The following is a 23,206-nucleotide window of genomic DNA, read 5'->3' as shown; positions in this document are numbered from 1 at the left end:
TGCAAAATTGCTGCACAATTCATTCTCACTGAAAAGTTTAGCCAGTGACATTCGTAGAAAATCAGAATTGGTCACATAACCAAGAGCTCACTCGGATAAGTCATTAATATTCCTCTGTGGTATGGACAGAAGAGGCCTGATACATATTTCATAATTTCTCTCTTTGTGTTTAAAAAAGGGGGCTTCTAAGACAATTTCAGACACTCTAGTATCAAAAAACATATTCATAGAAAAGCAGAAGTTTGAAGTTCTTGCTCTCCCAAGAGTGCTCTTTCCTGGCAAAGCCTAACATTAATCATGGTTTGGTGTCTGTGAACCTCTGAGTAGTGAGGAACTTTCCCAGCAATCCTTTTTGATGACATTATTGCATCTGGGGCTTCTTGGCTTGAGCCTTTTGCAGCCCTATCCAGACCCACATACTCAAATATCAGACTTACCATGATGACAAATAGAGCTGGAGGCTGTGCATCTCTGTAATTGCATCACTACCTTTGAACCCCGTATGAGGATGCACCTGCTTTTTAAAGGGCGCCAAGTCCTTCAAATGTCATTCACACTTTAATGGTTTTGTGCTACTGGAATCTTCGAGACATTTATCAAAGTCTGTTTGGGTTGTCTATGGGCATCTCTTATACTGTCAATGGAGTTCATTTATGTTGTAACAGAGAGGCTAAATATGTGTGTGTGTTTGTGTGTGTGTGGGGGGTGTGTGTGTGTGTGTGTGATCCTGATGAGCTGAAGGACATCATGGGAAAGTTGATTAAGCAGGTAGAAAAGTAATGACTGTAGGTTGATCCATCAGAGTTCAAGGGACCCACTTTGTGTTAACAGAGGGTTTCCTCCTGTCTTAATTAATCTGTGAAGATGGGTAACGACCGCAGGGTCTCTCACAGAGACATGCAGGGATGCTGCCCTTTCACACCAATGTAGTGTAATTAGGTAAGTTGCAAAAGGCCGATCACAGTGATGATGTATCGAGACACCTTTCTGCCCTAATTAGAGCACCTTTGAGTGTATTATTGTTACACTGAGGGATTTTTTTTTTTTTTTTTTTTTTTTTATGAAACATTGTTTTTGTTGTTGTTCGGGGTGGACATTGTACGTAGAAATTTATCACAATATTCTAGAATTGTAGTTTATGATTGAAATGTTTTTTATGAAATTAAAAAGGGCTATCAGACCTTTCATAAATTGTTATACAGTTTAAACACTGATTAATGATATGTTTAACATCATTTTTTGTAACACAAACATGAAATGAAACTTCTGTTTTTCTAAGATGAGTAACAAAGAAGCTGATAAAATTAACTTTTGTTTTAATTAATTTACCCACAAATGTGCATAACTCGGATGCATATCATGTAAAATAAATATATATATATATATACATATATATATATACTTTTTCTTTCATATACAGTAGCCAGTGATAGTTTTAATTACTGCATGAATGATAGAGAAGGCTCACAGCATAAACGTTCCTCTCATTACTAAACTGTTCAATCAGAATGTTTATTATTCAAATGACACAACATTTGATTTACAAAACTGACAAGTGTTGTGTTGGTGATCGGAGAGATTATGCGTCATTAATTACCAAAAGTATTTTATGCTTCTTCCATATAGAAAACTGTTATTAAGAAAACACTTTAAGGGTTAGTTCACCCAAAAAGGAAAATTCTGTCATTAATTACTGTCATTCTGTCATTAAAATATTTTGTTTCGAATCAGTGGTTCGGAGCGTGTATCAAGCTGCCAAAGTCACGTGAACCATTGAAATTTCGAAACACTTATGATGTAACAAAGCCTTCTTTACTGAAATCATGTGACTTTGGCAGTTTGATACATGCTCCGAACCACTGATTCGAAACAAAAGATCCGTAAAGCTTCAAAACTTCATGAAGCAGTGTTTTGAAATCGCCCATCACTAGATATTGTTGAATAAAGTCGTTATTTTGTGTTTCTGGCGCACAAAAAGTATTCTTGTCGCTTTATAACATTAAGGTTGAACCACTGTAGTCACATGAACTGTTTTAAATATGTCTTTAGTACCTTTCTGGGCATTGAAAGAGTAAATTAACTTGCTGTCAATGGAGGCCTCACTGAGCCATCGGATTTCATCAAAAATATCTTAATTTGTGTTCCAAAGATGAATGAAGGTCTTACGGGTGTGGAACAACATGAGGGTGAGAAATTAATGACAGAATTTTCATTTTTGGGTGAACTAACCCTTTAATATGCAACATTACACACTGCGTTCATATTCTGGACTCGTCATCTTTCCTGTACAGTACATATATGCATTGTTAATAATATGTATTTCATGTTTGGATTGATTTTAATGAAAAACTGAAAACCTTTTTGATGACTGTATATAATTACTCAATACACAATACACAATTGTTTAATCCAAGTATTGCTTAATGATTCCTGATGTAATTCCCCTGGGTGATCGATTACCTGTTTGACAGTGGCAGAACAGTCCACAACCAGTGAGTAATAGTACTAATGCAAGTTTCACAAGCCTTCAGTGCTTTGTTTCAAGATGGAATTCCCTGAAAATAGTTATAACTAATAAAATAGTTTGTGAGTCTCTTGATTCAAAAGAACCAGTTCAAATCAGTCATTTGTTTGTGAATCGGACTACTCTGCGCAATGCTAGTCTGTTACTGGCACAAGTTTAACCAGCATGAAACTACTTAAAGCATACCTTATGCTGGTTACCCACCTGGTTATATAAGAGCTAAACCAACTTAACTATGCTGTATTTTTTTCTTCAGGGCATCCCGTTATAATCAGATGCAGCTCACTCCTTAAAGGGATAGTTCACCCAAAAATGAAAATTTGATGTTTATCTGCTTACCCCCAGCGCATCCAAGATGTAGGTGTCTTTGTTTCTTCAGTAGAACACAAATGATGATTTTTAACTGCAACCGCTGCCGTCTGTCAGTGGTATAATGCAAGTCAGCGGGAACTTGGACTATAAGAGTAAATAAAACACGACAGACAAATCCAAATTAAACCCTGCGGCTCGTGACGACACATTGATGTCTTAAGACACGAAACGATCGGTTTGTGAGAGAAACTCTTATACACCACTATGTCCAACGGCATTCATCACTCGATTCGTGAGGTCTGATCACGCTCTGACAACGGCAGTGATGTCTCGCTCTCATTGAAGTATATGCGCGAGACATCACTGCCGTTGTCAGAGCGCGATCAGACCTCACAAATCGAGTAATGAATGCCGTTGGACATAGTGGTGTATTAGAGGTAAAAAATGATATAAATACTGTTCGGTTTCTCTCACAAACCGATCGTTTCGTGTCTAAGGACATCAATGTGTCGTCACGAGCCGCAGGGTTTAATTTGGATTTGTCTGTCGTGTTTTATTTACTCTTATAGTCCAAGTTCCCGCTGACTTGCATTATACCACTGACAGACGGCAGCGGTTGGAGTTAAAAATCATCATTTGTGTTCTGCTGAAGAAACAAAGACACCTACATCTTGGATGCGCTGGGGGTAAGCAGATAAACATCAAATTTTCATTTTTGGGTGAACTATCCCTTTAATCTCATCAGCTTTGTACACCCAACTCTCAGACGTCACTGACACTCATTTGATGTGGTGTTGTCACATTACGGCGCTTAACATACTTTATCAAGTACAGAAAAACCATCTGTTTGTCCAACTGTCCCACAGAGCCGCTCGTGACAGGCATGTCCAGCTTTCTGCTACACCGTCCACTTCATACACCTACGCAAGCACAAAATGTACAGAGTTTGAGAGAAACTGATGGATGACATATGAGTAAATGGCAGAAAGCGTTCTCCCTTCATATCACCAGCAACTTCTGAGAGACAAATTTATCAGAGGTAATGGCGTGTAAGGTACTTTGGCCTTGTTCGTACCAAGTGGACTGTGCCTGAGAGTGAGAGTGCTCAGGAAGGAGAGAACAGTTGTTCAGTGTTTTGTGGTGTGTGACAGATAGAGGTAAACTGGCCACTGGGGACCTCCAATGAGGTAATGTCTTTCCACCAGTGCATGATTAATGGTGGAAAGGAATTCATTCCTCTAAGCTGGCATCAACCTGGTTATTATGTTCTGATGACTTTTGCCCTTCACGATGGCATCAGAGTAAATAACACCTCTTTGATTTATCAATCAGAGCTGTCAAATCAGCTGTTGCTGTGGGTTTGTTAACCTCAACCCCCGTCGCATTGAATCCACCCTCAATGGAGACTCTGAGGCTTGTTATTTTATTCTCATTAGCCTTTTGAGCGCAGCAGTCGGATTCCAGAAGTAAAAATCCCATTCACTCTATGTATATTGGTCAATGATGTGACACTTCTTTTTTTTAAAGTCAAAATGCAATTCATACATATAATGACCTGAATACACTGCTTCAATGATGAGCATGTTCATTTTAACTATTGTAATATGTCCATTGAGTTGAACCCAAGTGCAGTATTTATTCAAATAAATTATGAATAAAATAAACAAAGACTTGACTTGACTTGATCCATGAACATAGAACTCACCAACAGTGGTTACAGGGCACAAAGCTACACAAAAGATAATGGTAACATGAGGGCTATATAGCAAATGAGAAACGCCTGAACGCAATGATACAATGAACCAATGAGAAAACAGAACTGAAAAACACATGACCAAAACAACCAGATCAGAACATGACACACATGCTGTGTCCCAATTCGTGTACTATCCATCCTAAACAGTTTTCAAAATTAGAATTAGTGCGTCCCAAATCATAGTATGTTGAACTGACAGTTTTCCATCTTTTCTTATAGGTTCTGGTCTGAATGATGGAGAATGGCATGATGTTCGCTTCCTGGCCAAAGAGAACTTTGCCATGCTGACCATTGATGGGGATGAAGCATCGGCTGTGAGAACCAACTCACCTGTCCAGATCACAACTGGAAGCACGTACCACTTTGGAGGCAAGTTCACAAATTTACAGAGACCAAAACTGAGAATACCAAAGTACCATAAGAATAGATCTTCTGATCTTCTCACTCTCCCTGGTGTATTGGACGCTGACACTGATTTACAAAGGCCTTTGTATATATGAGAGACCAGCACTAGAAAGAATTTTGAGAACTTGCTTCACTATGCATGCATAAAGACGACCCTTTAAATAAATCAGGATGGCCATATATGCTGATATGCTTTTATGTTTAATCTTATTTAATTGGAAAACGAAAGAAAATTAACAAAGGGATGGTCTGCTTAAAAGAAGAAATAATTGGTTGGCCAGATTAGTGTGAACATCTTTCATTGTCTTTTAACTCTCATGAGGGCCAGAGTGTTAAGGCAAAATGTCAGTACAGTTTTGATGTAAGAATGAATGAATAAAACATTTATCACACATATTATTTAAAATTCACTTAAAGCCATAACTGCGTCTTCTAGGAAAAACATTGGGCCTCTCAATGCAACTGAGATAAAAGTCAAATGCGAGCCAGAGCTAGTCCATCTAAGCCTGTTGGCAAAGCCATCAAAAAGTTGGCTGGGCTTATCACTGCTGTCTTGAGTTTGTAGTCAGAAGATGATAGTCAGAAAATCAAGAACTTGTATAGCTGTTGGAAGCATCAGTTGTCATGATTTCCCTCAGTCCAAAGATAAAGTAAAGTCAGATAAAGGCTCCGATACCATGTTTATTTACATAGTACTATATACAATAGTTTGCTTTAAAGCAAGCAGCTTTACAATATTAAACATGAAAAAAAAAAAAAAAAAACAGTGGGTAGCACTTTATTTTAAGGTCTTTTAACTAGTTGCTTATTAGCATGCATATTACTAGAATATTAGCTGTTTATTAGTAATTATTAAGCACATATTAATCCCTTATTCTGCCTGACCTTATTCTACATTCTTAATCCTACCCAATACCTAAACTTAACAACTACCTTACTAACTATTAGTAAGCAGTAAATAAGGAGTTTATTGAGGGAAAAGTCATAATTAATAATGAATACATGTTCCCTATACTAAAATGTTACCAAACAGTGTCAGTAGCTGTTTCCATCCACCTATTTTTATGCACATTTTGGGATATCGCATAAAAAAACACTGGATTTGCACAAAATGTGTATAAATTCCAGAAATGCACATAAAAAAAACTCATGTGTCAGATAAATGTTTTTATCAGATAGGAAAAAGTGCATAAACTTCAATGGAAACACAGTTACTGAATAAATTCCTCACAAATGTTTTATGCGATATTACAATTTTTAATGGAAACATAGCTAGTGTCTCTTTCAATTTGCAACTTCAATTTCTACTATAAAGTGGCTCTCTAGTGTGTTTGTGTTTTTACTCACATCTGACCTCGACAGACTCAACCGAAGAAATTAATCATTGAATAATCATAGATTTCTACGTCAAAGAAGGCAGAGCCTCAGAGCACACTTACCATTACTGTTTGTAATCACCATGGACCAGTGGTAGTTTGAAAGTGTTTACCGTCCGGAGTGAACTTTTCCAGAAAATTTAGAACTCCCAAAAAACGAACACCAAACAAACTTGGTTTTGGCCTGATTTTGTTCGAAATTGTCACACCAGTTCGTTCTTTGATTTGCCTTTGATGGAGTGGGAGGGCGCGGTGACCTTCCATCCTCATCTTTTGCCATTAGGTTTTTAAAGTTTTTGATCAAAAGTTGCATGAGCCACCACACACACATTAATTTCCCCTCCCTATGATGGAAGCAAACCCACCCCGGTGCCCTCTTCAGCCAGCCATCTGTCCGATCAGACCATTGGCAGGAAGTCAGAGATAAGAACATGTTCAGTGGCTCAGAGAGGCAAGTATGCAAAGGAAAACCGGCAGCTGAGATAGACGACAGTGTCTGGCGCTATCAACCTGCCTGTCTATTGAGGCTGAGGGATTGCATGGCTGATAGCTTTATCAGACTCGCACATCTTCAAAAACAGCTAAATGAGGTAAGAACTGCAGTCCCTCCACTCTGGGTCTGGCACGGCGCGGCAGCACATTTACGCATGACAGCTTCTAAAATGAGATCAAAAAGCTTCACTTCTCCTCCCTGCACTCCTGTAGGTTCACCTGCACACCAACTATAATTATCAATCATGCTTCTCCATCCATCACTATTATTTTATAGAGAGATGTGTCTGCGCTGTCTGATTTGTTTACTGCTGATTGGATCTTTTTTTGAGCTTACAAAGATCGTCCATATGGTATAATATGAATATGCCAAAGAACATTAAAATTGGGAATGACTGTAAAACACAGATTGAAACCTGTAAAAGGAATCAATTGAAGCACATTTAGTTCCTCATATTTGGGATGAACAGTTTTCTCTGATCAGAGCATAGTTGAGCCAAACCTGTCTGTCACAGGACGGATGGTCTAAGCCAGGGGTTTTCGAAATTTTTGATGCCAAGGGCCTAAAATTTGATGATCCTCCCATTCTAAAATATTCCTTCCAAACTTCCTTTCTTCCAAACTTCCAAAATTAAGTAATTGGCTTTTATATTGTCACTATACTAAAGCCAAAGCAAATTCTTAAATTATTATCTTCTATATACTTTGTAATAAATTTGATTTACCTCTGCCCACTATCAGAGTATTATTAGATGTGTAAACCTATAGGAAATAGGAAAGAAAAAAAAAACATTTCTCACTACATTTGAAGAGTTTAGATGCAAACGCCACCTCGTCAAAAATGAGATAATGGTATTGAGCGAATGCTCCCTGCACATAGTATGCATTCATCAAATACTTTCGCTTCAAATCCCCTAAATTACAACATCAGTCCATTCAGAAATACTGTTTCGTTGGCAGAAATCAATAAACACCGCTTCCCTTTACCAGCGTCTCTATTCGAAATACGTGTCCTCCGAAGGTCACATTTGAAGGTTGCATACGTCATCAAGAATGTCTTATTTAAGAAAAATAACCGAAATAAAATTAGTCAATTTTATTACGGTTATTTTTCAAATTTGAAATGAGCTAATATTGTGCATATATATATATATATGCACAATATTAGCTCATTTCAAATTTGATGGTCTCAAAATAGTTGGGACGGGGGAATGTTTACGATGGTGTAGCTGATGGTTTGAAGACGTCTGGGCATTGAGGTTATAAGTTTCTATAGTTTTGGTGTTGGAATTTGGTCCCATTCTTGCCTGATATAGGTTTCCAGCTGCTGAAGAGTTCATGGTCATCTTTGACGTATTTTTCGTTTAATGATGCGCCAAATGTTCTCTATAGGTGAAAGATCTGGACTGCAGGCAGGCCAGTTCAGCACCCGGACTCTTCTGCCATGAAGCCATGCTGTTGTAATAGCTGCAGTATGTGGTTTTGCATTGTCCTGCTGAAATACACAAGGCCTTCCCTGAAATAGATGTTGTCAGGAGGTTAGCATATGTTGCTCTAAAACCTTTATATACCTTTCAGCATTCATAGTGCCTTTCAAAACATGCAAGCTGCCCATACTGTATCCACTTATGCACCCCCATACCATCAGAGATGCTGGCTTTTGAACTGAACGCTGATAACACGCTGGAAATTCTCCCTCCTCTTTAGCCCGAAGGACATGGAGTCCGTGATTTCCAACAAGAATATCAAATTTGGACTCGTCTGACCATAGCACACTTTTCCACTTTGAAACAGTCCATTTAAAATGAGCCTTGGCCCACATGACACGAAGGTGCTTCTGGACCATGTTCACATATGGCTTCCTTTTTGCATAATAGAGCCTTAGTTGGCATCTGAGATGGCACGGCGGATTGCGTTTACCGACAGTGGTTTCTGGAAGTATTCCTGGGCCCATTTACTAATATCATTGGCACAGTCATACCGATGAGTGATGCAGTGTCATCTGAGGGCCCGAAGACCACGGTCATCCAATAAAGGTCTTCGGCCTTGTATAGTTTTTTTTTTTTCTCTCAAATTTTCTGTGGATTGTGGTCTGGGGGTCTCTGGACACCTCTTTGAAACCCCTTGGTTTAAGAGATCTGATTTCAACCATAACTTAGTTTTGAAAATGTGTATAGTAGTTAATGAATTTTGCTTTTGCACAACATAGCGCTATCCTGTAAACAAACAGACTGTGCTATCCATAAGTGTGTGCAGATGGTCTGCAATAATATCAAATGGGCTTCCCTTTAAATGATTTGTATAGCAAATTGTGTTTTGGCAGCTTTGTTGGCTCTCAAGGTATTTTTGTCCAAAAGTTGCCAGTTTATGAATGGCCATTATAAAGCAAAGTTATTCTTTATTTAATTTATTATTATAAAGCAAGAAAATATTTCAGTATAAGCATTAAATCTTTTTATTTTTTTATTTTTTTATATAAATGTGTATAAATATACAACTTTACCCATCAGGTTTTTTGTTTATCTTGTGAAACCACCAGCATGAACACAGGTAATTGAGGCTGTTTATGCATGGAAGCTAATTGTAGAGCATGGACCTGGGTGCATTAAATTTAATGTGGTAAAATCATCAAAGGCAGGGCTCTGATCAGACTGAGCTAGCAATGGTAAGGTCAGCTACAAAAAAACAAAGTAGGACCAAATTAGGTTTCCAGAGGCAGCGCATGTAAAGAGTTTGATTCCTGCTCATATATTCCCGTTCACCTCACTCAGGCAGATGTAATGCATTGCATCAGTGTGAACACATGTTGGCAGACTGCAAGAGCATAACAATGTCTGTCAGTCCTATGCATGGAATGATGCTTGTTTATCTGGTTGATTGACTGAAGGTTGGCTTCTCAGACGTCATACAAGAACTATGATGGCTTCACTGCTTAAAATCAGTATAAATGTATACATTAAATTTGGGAAATGGCTTTATCTCTGTTTAGAAAACCATTTAAATGGTTCAAAAGGTTTTGTAATATATTCTTCATGCAGCTGGTAATGCTATTTATGCTATTGTTTGTCATCCCATTCAATGTGGGTAACATTTTATCATTGCTTTCTCTAGCAGAATACTAGTGTACCTTAAAGTACATAGATAAATAAAATAGAAAGTTTGCAATGTGCAGATTGGAAAGTGAACCCTCTGTGACTCTACCGGTGGGTTATTACTGTTAGCAGCCTTGAGATAATGACTCTAAAGAGTGTGGTTGTTCAAGATAAACCCCGGGAAATGGTTATACACCTGATTCAGATCCTCATTACAGGGATAGGCAGACTGGCTTGATGCACATTGTGTTTCCATAAATCCTGGCATTTCCCTACCCACATGAGGTCGGGCAGAAAAAAAAGAAAAAGTTTTTAGATTTATTTGTATTTCAGATCAAATGCATTTTTATGATTTTCAGATTAATACATTTATTCATGAACTGTATTGTGTAGAATTTATTGTTGTTTTAAATTAGCCTTTATTTTTATATTTTCAGGGTTTTTTAAGTTTTAGTAATTTTATGTAATTTTATGTTTTTTTTGTTTGTTTGTTTGTTTTTATTTAGTTATTTTTATTTCCGTTTTAGTGATTTTTGTATAGTAACTTGAACTTAAAGCTGCAGTCCGCAACTTTTTTTGGTTAAAAATTATCCAAAATCAACTTTTGAACAAGTACATTACCAGCCAGTGTTCAAAACTATCTAATTATCTTGTCTCGATTCACAACAGTAAGCTTGTAATAATGTTTTATAATAAGAGCGACATGGCGGATTTCCGCGGGAAATTCAAGCATGCAGCAGTTCCTCTGTGCGTCATTACGTCACGTCCGTAAACAAAGGAAGGAGTCCCGTCGAGTCAGTTATATTGTGAGGAAGCTGTCGGTAGCGGCACATTTATAGCCTTTTCTTACAGCAGCTGAAATAATTAAATTTATCATTTTGATGGCGGATTGTAATCCAGAAAGGTCCAAATGACAATCATCAGTGACAATTGGAGATTCACCCGTAGACAAAAAGCAAAAGACTTTGGACTGTGGAGTGGCTACAGAAATTGAAATCTACAGGTAACACTAATACACACTAAATACACATTCACGCAGTGCTGATGTTGTTAACATTAACAATTTGAGAACAATATAACAGTAATAATAATTTGCACGGTTTGGTGTGATCAGAGCTAAGCGATCGTTAGATTTAATCATCATTGGCAGCACGATTTATTAATGATTTTTTCCTCAGTTGGTCAAAACAAAAGTGGCAGACATGTTACTTACTTGTTCAGATGATATTTTCCAGTGAAAATTCTTATATTGGTCATACTTTCAAGACGTAGAATATGTGATTCTGACAGTGTGACTGACAGCAAACATTAGATTCATCCGCGCTGACGAGCTGTGCCGAGGCACAACGCACGTACAGATAACTGTTCCGCATATGACTGCAATCGCATGTTTCAAACAGAGATGGCGACAAAGAGGAAAAACTGCGGACAGCAGCTTTAATTTATTTCAGTTAGTTAGTTCAGTTAGCCAAGGCAGCATTTCCAAAATATTTTAAAGTTTAAAGCCCTGGGTATACTTTGTTTTTTTTTATTTGTACGCTAGTGTACACACACAGTCGAACGCACAGCCTTGGAAAGTATACTTTATTTGACTCGTAAGCATAGAGAGTTGTACAAATGAGAGTACTTTCTAAGCTCTTCGCACAATCTCTCGTCTATGTAGGCCTCCATTGTTGCTGTAGCTTGCATGCGTTCCGTCTGTTCTGTTTATGCAGTTTTTCTTTGACTACCTTGTGAATCAACACGCTCAGGGCACGGTTGCCACCTTGTGGATAAAGTAATTACTGCAAAAAAAATTTAATGCGCATATGCGATCTGCGCGTACAAGTACAAAAATCCAGCAGTGTGCCTTCTGATGACAAAATTTGCGTCACGCGCACTATACGCTGACCCTCACATATGCGTACAAAGTGAACTATACTTTGGGCTTAAGTGTTACACTGAACAACGGAACTTAACATGGGGAGTGACACCCGTTAACGAGGTTTGCACAGAGTCCCATCAAAAAAAGTTAAAAAAGGGCCTCCCACTTCTCACACAGTCAATCTGTTTAAGAGTGCAGTTACCACCAGTACATTTACCGGCCTATTTCGCTAACAATTCGAACTCTGGTTTACAAAAGGGTACAAAAGTTTAAATAAAAGCACACAGCAACCTGGCATATATATATATGTTTCCTTGTTTCTGTTACTAATTAACAGCAGTAAAAAGTAAAAATGCTTTATTCATTTTCCAAACCTCTATAATAAAACCTTGATGTTCAGTGAATACTGCTACCTAATCCCATTCATAATCAACAAATTTTGCCGCTCCCTCATGCGACACACAGAGCCCAAGATGCTCATCTGCGAACAAAACATAATTGCCTTAAACAGGTTTGATCATTTAAGACCTGATGGAATATCCTAGCAAACAGAAAAACTCCCATCAGTCCCCAGTATCACCAAAACACCATCTCACATGTATTTAGCTGTCTGCAGTGGAATGGGGAGAATAGATCTTTGTTTTTCCAAGAAAGGGACTGCTTGTCTCCAGATATCCTCTCTGGTTAGATATAGTCTCCCAAACCTATTTTACAGAGGATGGTTCTGCACATTTGTGGCAGACCTCACCGAATTAATGACTGTCTGATGGGAGATGGCAGTAGATTGGATTTTGTAATAAAGAAGACAGCATTAAACATAGAAGGACCGTAGAGTTCTTCTGCAGCAGATTAGGACTTTAAAATACCCATCAACCTGTAGGAGGTCAGCTTTTGTTTTGATGACTTTGTAATAGAGTGGAATAAAAAAACATGTATATGGCATGTGGAGCTTTTATTTGCTGCTACTAACTTGTTTGGCTATTGTTTTTTAACACGATTTTTGCAAATCTATCAAATTGAATTGAGTAGTTGTTTGATTTGAATAATTTGAGCAATTATAATGGTTTACATTCTATTCAAATTTTGGGGTCAGTAACATTTTTTTTTTTTTTATGTTTTTGAAGTCTCTTATGCTTAAAAATGTGCATTTATTTAATCACAATAATATTGTAAAATGTTTTTAAAATTTTAAATAACTCTTTCTATTTTGATATGTTTTAAAATGTAATTTATTGCTTATGGCAAAGCTGAATTTTCATCATCATTACTCCAGTCTTCATTGTCACATGATCCTTCAGAAATCATTCTAATATGCTGGTTTGCTGTTTATGTTTTGTCAATTTTTTGAAATGTTGAAAACCATTATGCTGCTTCAGAAGTTCAGGAGGAGAGCATTTACTTTAAATATTTTATATATTTTATTATTTGTAACATTATAAAAGTCTTCACTGTCACTTTTGATCAATTTAATTAATCCTTGCTAAATAAAAATATTACTTTCTTTAAAAAATAATTTATTTTGGATGATAGTGTACTTATGATTTGAAAATAAACGTTTTTAATTAAAACTAATTAAAATTATTAACTAGTAAAATGTTATAGTTCAGTAAATGCCAAAACAGATCCATTTGGTATTAACAGAACTAATTTTGTACTTAGTAATGTTAAGCAACTTTAAGTAAATCTATTTATTTTTCGAGTGTCTCCTTCTTTTAGACTAACAATTTTGATAAAGGCTCATGTGTCATGATGTTTGCAGAGGTGGCATACAACACTAGCTCATTTACTGGCTCATTTAAAGTCATTTCATGTTTATTCAGATTTGGACTTGATCGACAAAACGGGTGTTGCCCGAGTGGGTGAGTTGTTTACTCTGTAATTAGCCCATCTGTTTCCACCAGTTTGACCCATTCAGGCCAATTTATGAACCTGCTGAGAATACGATTGGTTGGCATTATTGTGTTGACAGAGAAATCAGCCAATCTCAACCAAGCTATTTTTCACCTGAATTACGTTGTTTCCCATCACTTTTACTTTATTTTGGGCCTCATTGAGAACACATTGAGCTCAGGGAAGCTCTCTGAGACATGATTAATGTCACTTTAGGAAAAATGACTGCTTTACACACTATTTGAACTCATATTTCATAGCATCTCTTGTCAGTTATTGTTAGGGTAACACTTTATTTTGATGGTCCCCTTTAGGCATACTGTTGACTATAAGTAACATTGCACCTACATGTCAAGTAACTCCCATTACAGTATTGGTAGACTGTCTGCTTGTTATCTGCTAACACTTTATTTTGATGCTCCCCCAACAGACATTCTACTGACTATAAGTAACTTGCCATGTCAACTTATTCTACTAACCCTACCCCTACCCCTAACAGTCTACTAATACTCAACTAATACTCTAATTAAGAGTTAGTTGACATATACTGTCGGTGCAACATTACTTATAGTCAACAAAATGTCTAAAGGGAATTATCAATATAAAGTGTGACCATTGTTAGATACACATTAACATCATTATAGACTATCCAAAGCAGTATAAACAAAAACAGTTAACACCTGCCCTGGGTTGGCTTATTGATGAGGATAAAAGTTTACAACTAGGGCTTCCCACAGGAATCCTCCATATTCCATTTGCCAGTCATGAATAATACATGGACCCAATAGACACTCATTAATCTTACAGTAGTTATTCTCCAATCCCTGCAAAATCATCAGCAGCACGTAAACACAGTCATGCAGAAGCTACTCAGAAACCCTGTCAGGAGTGTGAGTTCTGGGCCTCAGTCGTAATTTAGAATGTTATCTTGTCAGAAAAGTGACTCTCCTCAATTAATTACGACAGCAGAATGGGACAAAAGCAGTCACGGGGAAGTCGCATCCAAGCGTGGGTGACGAAAGCCTGCATTTTCCCGCGTCCCTTGTTGATCACGGATTCTGGCTTCTTCCCAGATCCCCACAAATCCTGGCAATCATTGAGATGCCACTGCAGCCTTGCCTTAATTTGTCAGCAGATGCTTGTTTTTTTTTCTGTTTTCCTCTGTAGTGAGGCACATTTCCCTCAGTGTGTCTTCCAATAGCCCACCTTCCTCATTCTCCTCTGTTGACTGCTCAGGCATATAGACTCTTGGACAGGTGCAGGAAGCAGACAAGACAGATGGCCCAGCAAACTTGAGGAACTTTGTTGTTGTTGTTTTTTTTTTCTTATTTTATTTTTTAAGCGAGTGCCTTGCAAACACTGATGCTTCCAGATGCTCTCATTTGTAGATTAATGTCAGGGGGAAGCAAGGTGAATCTCAATAGACCTTCCTGTGATCGGCATAATGGAAAGCTTTGTTTACCTCTAACGTAAGCGTAACCAACTCTGTGGATTTGCCAGATCTTTGGGGTCTAGGTTCCGCATTTTCTCCTAGGAATGTCAGCGGTCCATGTGGAGAAATCTGTCTAATCTGGCTTTGTTCAGTATTTCTAGGTATTTTTATCTCATTAGTAGCATCAGAGTTGACTGATTGTTTGCGATGTGCATGACCTTTTTTGGTGTCAAAGTTATCAGTTGGTTAATGAGGTTTAGGTTTTTCCCCAGTTAATGGTCCTTATGTTCAGCTTTTACACGTCTGATATTAGATTACCTTTCACACATATGACATTAGATCACACTCACTGACTTTATTTTTGTGTTTAATTTAGTTTGACCTTTTTTTATCCAGAGCAATACAGTACACAGATCTCAGTCCTATAGTATGAGGTTAAGTGTCTCACTTGAGGGCATAATAGTTCTTGCAGGAACTCTCCATCTCAGGTCAGCTATAATTAAAGGATTATTCTGACATTTTTTTTTTTAAATGTAGAGTTACGGGTAATAACATAGTTCATTAAAGGTGCCCTAGATTCAAATTTTGAATTTACCTCGGCAGTTGAATAACAAGAGTTCAGTACATGGAAAAGACATACACTGAGTTTCAAACTCCATTGCTTTCTCTTTCTTATGTAAATCTCATTTGTTTAAAAGACTTCCCGGAAAACACGCGGATCTCAACATAATACTGACTGTTACGTAACAGTCGGGGTGTATGCCCCAATATTTGCATATGCTAGCCCATGTTCCCAACATTATGAAAGGCATTAGACAAGGGCAGCCAGTAACGTCTGGATCTGCACAGGTGAATCAACAGACTAGGTAAGCAAGAACAACAGCGAAAATGGCAGATGGAGCAATAATAACTGACATGATCCATGATAACATGATATTTTTAGTGATATTTGTAAACTGTCTTTCTAAATGTTTCGTTAGCATGTTGCTAATGTACTGTTAAATGAGGTTAAAGTTACCATCGTTTTTTACTGTATTCACGGAGACAAGAGCCGTCGCTATTTTCATTTTTAAACACTTGCAGTCTGTATAATGCATAAACACAACTTTACACATTCTTTATAAATCTCTCCAACAGTGTAGCATTAGCCGTTAGCCACGGAGCACAGCCTCAAACTCATAGAGAATCAAATATAAACATCAAAATAAATACTTTACTCACATAATTCGAAGCATGCATACAGCATGCATGACGAACATCTTGTAAAGATCCATTTGAGGGTTATATTAGCTGTGTGAACTTTGTAAATGCGCTGTAATATAATCGAGAGCTCGTGTGGCTCCCTCTTTTTGCGTTAAAAAAACTACTGTCGGGATTTACTAAAGACATGCAGTGCAACCATAGTGCTGAAAAGGCATGGGCTGAGTTGTTTTTGTGGCTGACCTTATTGGATATGCATTTGTAGGAGTTTCCCTTTCAGGCGCAAAATTTATGGGAGGAGATTATTTTAATGAATCACACAACACGATTTACTAATGTTTGTGCTAGTCAATTTACTGGTATTTGTGCCATTATTTAACACCCCAAAAAGCATGTCTTAACCCATTTTGTGACATGGCTCCAATTGTTGCTGCTAGGAGGAGACACTGCAGAGAACAGAGATCACGTGGTAGAAGGGAGAAAATGTTTTCCACTCATATTAATTTCTTTGGAATGCCAGAGGAAGACGTTATCTGTATATTACATGTAACAAATTGCGCCTGTGTTGACCCGCACCTAATGAGCATCAGCTCTGCTTATTTGCGACCCAATGCTAATTTGCACTGCTCTTGGTAGATTGCGTTGGTCATTATGTAAATGATTTGACTGCGTCTGTGTTCTTTAATTTGTGCATCAGCGCAAAACCCTGCGAGGACTTCAGTTGATGCGAACTCTGGATGCACCATGCACCATTCCAAATATTTAGTTAATCTGGGGGGAGGGGGAATTGCTTTCATTTTAGTTTTTTAGTTTTTATTTATATAAACAGTGAATTAATTCATTGTGTATGGAAAATGAATGTTGGTATGAATATACAGTACAGTCCAAAAGTTTGGAACCACTAAGATTTTTAATGTTTTTAAAAGAAGTTTCGTCTGCTCACCAAGGCTACATTTATTTAATTAAAAATACAGTAAAAACAGTAATATTGTGAAATATTATTACAATTTAAAATAACTGTTTTCTATTTGAATATATTTCACAAAGTAATTTATTCCTGTGTTGGCAAAGCTGAATTTTCAGCATCATTACTCCAGTCTTCAGTGTCACATGATCCTTCAGAAATCATTCTAATATGCTGATCTGCTGCTCAAGAAACATTTAATGTGTACAATTGTACAAAATATTTGTGTACAATATTTTTTTTCAGGATTATTTGATGAATAGAAAGTTCAAAAGAACAGTGTTTATCTGAAATCTAATCTTTTGTAACATTATAAATGTCTTTACTGCCACTTTTGATTGATTTAATGCATCCTTGCTGAATAAAAGTATTCATTTCTTTAATTTCTTTTAAAAAAAATTAAAATAAAAATTCTTACTGACCCCAAACTTTTGAACGGTAGTGTATAATGCTACAGAAGCTTTGTATTTCAGATAAATGCTGTTCTTTTGAACTTTCTATTCATCAAGGAATCCTGAAAAAAAAAGTACACAACTGTTTTCAACATTGAAAATAATCATAAATGTTTATTGAGCAGCAAATCAGCATATTAGAATGATTTCTGAAGGATCATGTGACACTGAAGACTGGAGTAATGATGCTGAAAATTCAGCTTTGCATCACAGGAATAAATTACTTTGTGAAATATATTCAAATAGAAAACAGTTATTTTAAATTGTAATAATATTTCACAATATTACTGTTTTTTACTGTATTTTTAATTAAATAAATGTAGCCTTGGTGAGCAGACGAAACTTCTTTTAAAAACATTAAAAATCTTAGTGGTTCCAAACTTTTGGACTGTACTGTATATATGATCCTTCAGAATGATTTCTGAAGGATCATGAGACATTGAAGACTGGAGTAATGATGCTGAAAATTCAGCTTTGCATCACAGAAATAAATTACAATTTAAAATACAGAAAAACAAAATTGTAACAATACTGTTTCACAATTTATTGTTTTTACTGTATTTTTTATCCAAAAAATGCAAGCTTGGTGAGCATTAACAACTTATTTAAAAAACATTACAAAATAATACAGATCTGAAATGAAAATGTGTATGTAAAAAGAAAATTCAAGTTGACAGCGCTTTTCAGCAATTGTTATCTTAATCTTAATATATGTCAGTGTTATTCCATCTGTTATTATAGTCAATCTTTTTTTGGCATATAACATCTTTGCTGTGTGTTTTGTTTGTTTAGGTTATTTTTTAAGAACCAGAGCATCTCCCATCCAGCGCTCGTTCCAGGGTTGCATGCAGCTCATTCAGGTGGACGATCAGCTGGCTGACCTAACCGCAGTGGAGCAGGGAAGAATGGGAGCCTTCGAGAACGTCAGCCTCGACATGTGTGCCATCATTGACAGGTCAGAGCCAACCCTTCTTGCCTTGCCCTGCCTTTCAACAAACACTGGCTGAGACAGTGATTATCAGGTGCAGCAGACTGAGACTGTGGCTTTATCCCCACTGGCAGCATCTGCCCTGGGGGCCGGATCTGTCGCGGTCTGTCTGCTCTCCCTGGAGTTGACCTTCTTCATTCCTTGACTTCAATGGCAAATGAGGAGTTTAATCAGTGAGCAGATGCTGTGCGAGAACAGGAGACCTGCTCTTGGTTGTTATCTTTAGATTGTTTTTACATACACTCTCCAAGGCTTAGCGTTTTTGTTTGGGTGCAACATTGTTGTGAATACATCAGAGGAAAATCCTGGTAATGGAGCTTTATAACAAGGCATGAGAAACAAGAAACCATTGTAGCTGTTATTTTGCCACCTTTTTTATAAATACTGTCTATTTATATAACATGGATAGTAGGTAAGTAGGCATATCCAGGACTGTTAACTTAACAAAGAACATGAACAGACCTCCAAAACAAAAGCTGTATACAAAGACTAAAATAAAAGACACAAAATCCACCAAACCCATTACAGGGTGCAAAATAAATAAATAAAACAAAACAGAAAAACAATATTTTTAAAAGCACTGCATTTCAAGGTAGATATGTTGACTGTTCCATTTGTATCTTTAATGTTTTCATGAAATAACTTATCATCGTCCAGGCAGGAGGATTTCCAAGCAGATGTGAGGGCTAATGTATTCATCCATTGTGCAAGAAAACTGTAATTTGCTTTCAAATTACAGACAATTAAGGGTCAAGCAGCTTGCTTTTAATCACAACTAATCAGATTTGTCTTTATATAATTTAACATCAACCTGACCCTTCAAATAGTTAAATAGAATCATCTGTTTGTTGATTATATAATTTCTTTTTTTTTTTTTTTGTTTTTTTTTTTTTGCTGTTGTTTTTCATAAACATCATTGCACATATGGGGGTAAATCTGAAATAAAAAAAAATCTTGTATCTTGTTTTATGGTAATTAAATTCTATTGAGATGAAGGAAACATAACTAGAGACTTCCGTAGGAAAATATTCTTAACCAGGTGCTCTGTAGGCTGCATTGTTAAAGGGATAGTTCACCCAAAAATAAAAATTCTGTCATCATTTACTCACCCTCAAGTTGTTCCAAACCTGTATACATTTCTTTGTTCTGTTGATCACAAAGGAAGACATTTTTAAGAAAGTTTGTAACCAGGCTGCTTTGGGGCACCATTGACTTCCATAGTAGAAAAAAAAAAAATATTATGGAAGTCAATGGTGCCCCACAACTGTTCAGTTTCCCACATTCTCAACAGAACAAAGAAATTTATACAGGTTTGGAACAACCTGAGGGTGAGTAAATGATGACAGAATTTTTATTTTTGGGTGAACTATACCTTTAAAGTGTCATTCTTTTCCGTAGAAAAACGTCTCCGTTCCCTTTTGGTCTCATAATAGGTCAAGACTTTTTCACGGTAGGTACAGTATTTGCCTTTTGCCATCAAGGCCTTAATATAATTCAAGCGAAATTGAAGAAAGAACTGGTGTGACACCATTTCAAACAAAATCAGGCCAAAACCAAGTTCCTTTGGAGTTCATTTCGGGAGTTCGAAACAGCTTGTCACCGCAAACGGTAACACTTTACTTGAAGGGGTGTGCATAAGACTGACATGACACCTTCATAATCATGACATGACACATGTTATGAATATGAAGGAGGTTTTATGAATGTTTATGACAACTGTCATTAAGTGTCATTCGCTCAATTATGTCATTTTTAATGCAAAGATGACATTGTTTGAGATGTCCGAGTTATGACAACTTGACATAAACCAATACATCATAACCTGTCAGTGTCTTTGTCATGACAACTTGACATTATTTAGCTTTATGGGTTAACATTACATTAAACTGTCATGTGGTTGGTTTTGACATTGGCTGTCATGAGGCCATTATAATAGTGTCATAAATATGTATCTTGAGCTCAAGTACAGTGGTACAAATTGAACTTGTCATTAAAATGTCATTAAGTGACAATACTCTGACAAATAATTTTATAACAGCGTCATGACTATTTTTCATTTATTTATTTTTTTTTTATTTTTTTTTAAGTTTCCTCCAACAGAAGGTCAGATAATAGACAATTTCAAATTTCGTAAATAAGATGACACTGTTATAAAATAATGGTAACACTTTATTTTAGGGTCTTTTAGTTGCTTATTACTATTAGCATTCATATGGCTAAAATATTTATTAGTACTTATAAAGCATATATTAATGCCTTATTCTGCATGACCTTATTCTACATTCTTAATCCTACCCAATACCTAAACCTAACAATTAACTATAATAAGCAGTAAATTAAGAGTTTATTGAGGGAAAAGTCATAGTTAATCATTTATATATGTGTTCCCTATACTGAAATGTTACCAAAATAATGTAATGTAATGTTAACCCATAAAGCTAAGTAGTTTTTTTTAAGTTTGATAATTAATCGGTTATGTCATGTTTATGACAGGTTATGATGTTTTGCTAATGTCAAGTTGTCATGATAAAGACACTGACAGGTTATGATGTGTTGGTTTATGTCAATTTGTCGTAACAAAGACATCTCAAAAAATGTCATCTTTGCATTAAAAATGACATAATTGAGCGAATGACATTTAATGACAGTTGTCATAAACATTCATAAAACCTCCTTCATATTCATGACATGTGTCATGTCCAGTGATGGGAATAACGGCGTTATAAATAAACGGCGTTACTAACGCCGTTACTTTTTTCAGTAACGAGTAATCAAACTAATGACTTTTTCTCCCGTTACAACGCCGTTACCGTTACTGACAAAAAAAATGCTGCGTTACTATAATTGAGCTCACTGAAGCGGTTTTCATCCGAGTAGGCTCTCTCTCAGCCATAGGACCTGCAAAGTTTTTTTCTCTGGTGTGTGCTGCGGTTAGTCATACACAAATATAATTTTAAACTGATAATAATGTATGATGCGCTGTGTGTGTGTCTGTCAGAGCATGCGCGCGAAGCGCAAGCTCAAACCAGAATACCCTTTTTTAAGCTTGATCGAAAATATGTGAAATGAGTTTTTTTCTAGTCGACTAGTAGTTGTTCATTTAAGCTATTAGTTGACTAATCACATTTATATTAATTTAATTTCTTAAATAGGCTAGTGGAGAGAATAAACCATAATGAGCGTTTACATAATATAGGCTATATAGCACTCAAGGGCACGCATAATTGCCATAAAGAACCGGCAAAAGTAATGATTATGAGTGTGACGAAAACAGCAAGGAGACATTTTAATTGTTTATTAATAAAGTAATGTTTTCTGAATCAGTGTCGGCTGCAAAGATGAAGTTGACATTGCTGATTCTCATTGCTGATCATCTGCTCATATGGACGTGCCTAGAGAGATAACGCACATTTCATTCGGATTAGGCTACATAATCAGAGTAGCCTCTTTCTTTTCGTTTTTAATTACTTCATTTTCGTTAAAGTAGATATTTCAAGCATTCTATAGATATATTTCTCATGTCTGCGAGGCATGCAGCCTCTGAGTTTCGGTTCATTTAAGACGCACTTCAGTTCACGCGCCAGTGATCGCACCCGCGCCTCCATGTCATGATTTTATTGTCTGCTATATTTGCTTGTTATATAGCCTATTAAATCCAAGCAATTGGTTGATGAAACATTGATTAAAATGAAGATACAATTTTTACAAAACGAAATTCACTTTAAAGAAAGGCTTTCTACAAAGCAAAACTTAAAGTGTTTAAAATCATGTCTGACCCACTCCATGTCTCCCGATATATTTGCGCATCTTATGATGCATCTTACTCACGCTGTTCACTTTTCATAATCGAATAAATGGATTTAAAACATAACATAGGATTATTTAAACATAAATATGAAACTACGTTTTCTTTAATGGCTACCAACACAGTACAGAGAAATTTCATGTCGTGAGCAAGAGCGGATCATGAGTCAGGAGTCACATCAAGAATAATTTATTCTTAGAATTATATGTAATATTGGGGGCATTCAATTTATTTGGCATATTTTTATTTTATTTTTATTTTTTTTAAAGTAACGCAATAGTTACTTTCCCTGGTAATTAGTTACTTTTATAATGATGTAACTCAGTTACTAACTCCGTTACTATTTGTGAGAAGTAACTAGTAACTATAACTAATTACTTTTTTAAAGTAACGTGCCCAACACTGGTCATGTCAAGATTATGAAGGTGTCATGTCAGTCTTATGCACACCCCTTCAAGTAAAGTGTTACCCAGCAAACTTTCCGGAAAATTCCGCTCTACTGGTAAACACCTTTGAACTACCATTGGTCTATGACGATGACATAATAGGCAGGTGTGCTCTGAGGCTCCGCCTTCTTAAAGGTGGAAATTTTCTATGCTTCATTTCTTCTGTTTAGTCCGTCGAGGTCAGATGAATAAAAACATGAATTGACTG

At 36.5% G+C, this 23,206-nt stretch overlaps 1 protein-coding gene across 2 annotated transcripts in view; it reads left to right on the top strand.

Annotated features, from left to right (window-relative positions):
• cntnap2a (contactin associated protein 2a) overlaps positions 1–23,206 on the top strand; it is a 445,145-nt gene that overhangs the window by 240,012 nt on the left and 181,927 nt on the right. For both annotated transcript variants that reach the window (XM_048174365.1, XM_048174366.1), the window contains exons 9-10: positions 4,812–4,961; positions 18,552–18,714. In XM_048174365.1, the coding sequence (XP_048030322.1) occupies positions 4,812–4,961; positions 18,552–18,714 (313 nt within the window). The remainder of the gene's footprint in view (positions 1–4,811; positions 4,962–18,551; positions 18,715–23,206) is intronic.

The sequence above is a fragment of the Megalobrama amblycephala genome, linkage group LG22, assembly GCF_018812025.1.
Source record: "Megalobrama amblycephala isolate DHTTF-2021 linkage group LG22, ASM1881202v1, whole genome shotgun sequence".
Taxonomy (NCBI): Eukaryota; Metazoa; Chordata; class Actinopteri; order Cypriniformes; family Xenocyprididae; genus Megalobrama; species Megalobrama amblycephala.
Note: the sequence above shows the minus strand (reverse complement) of the source record. Positions and strands in the feature narration are given on the sequence as shown.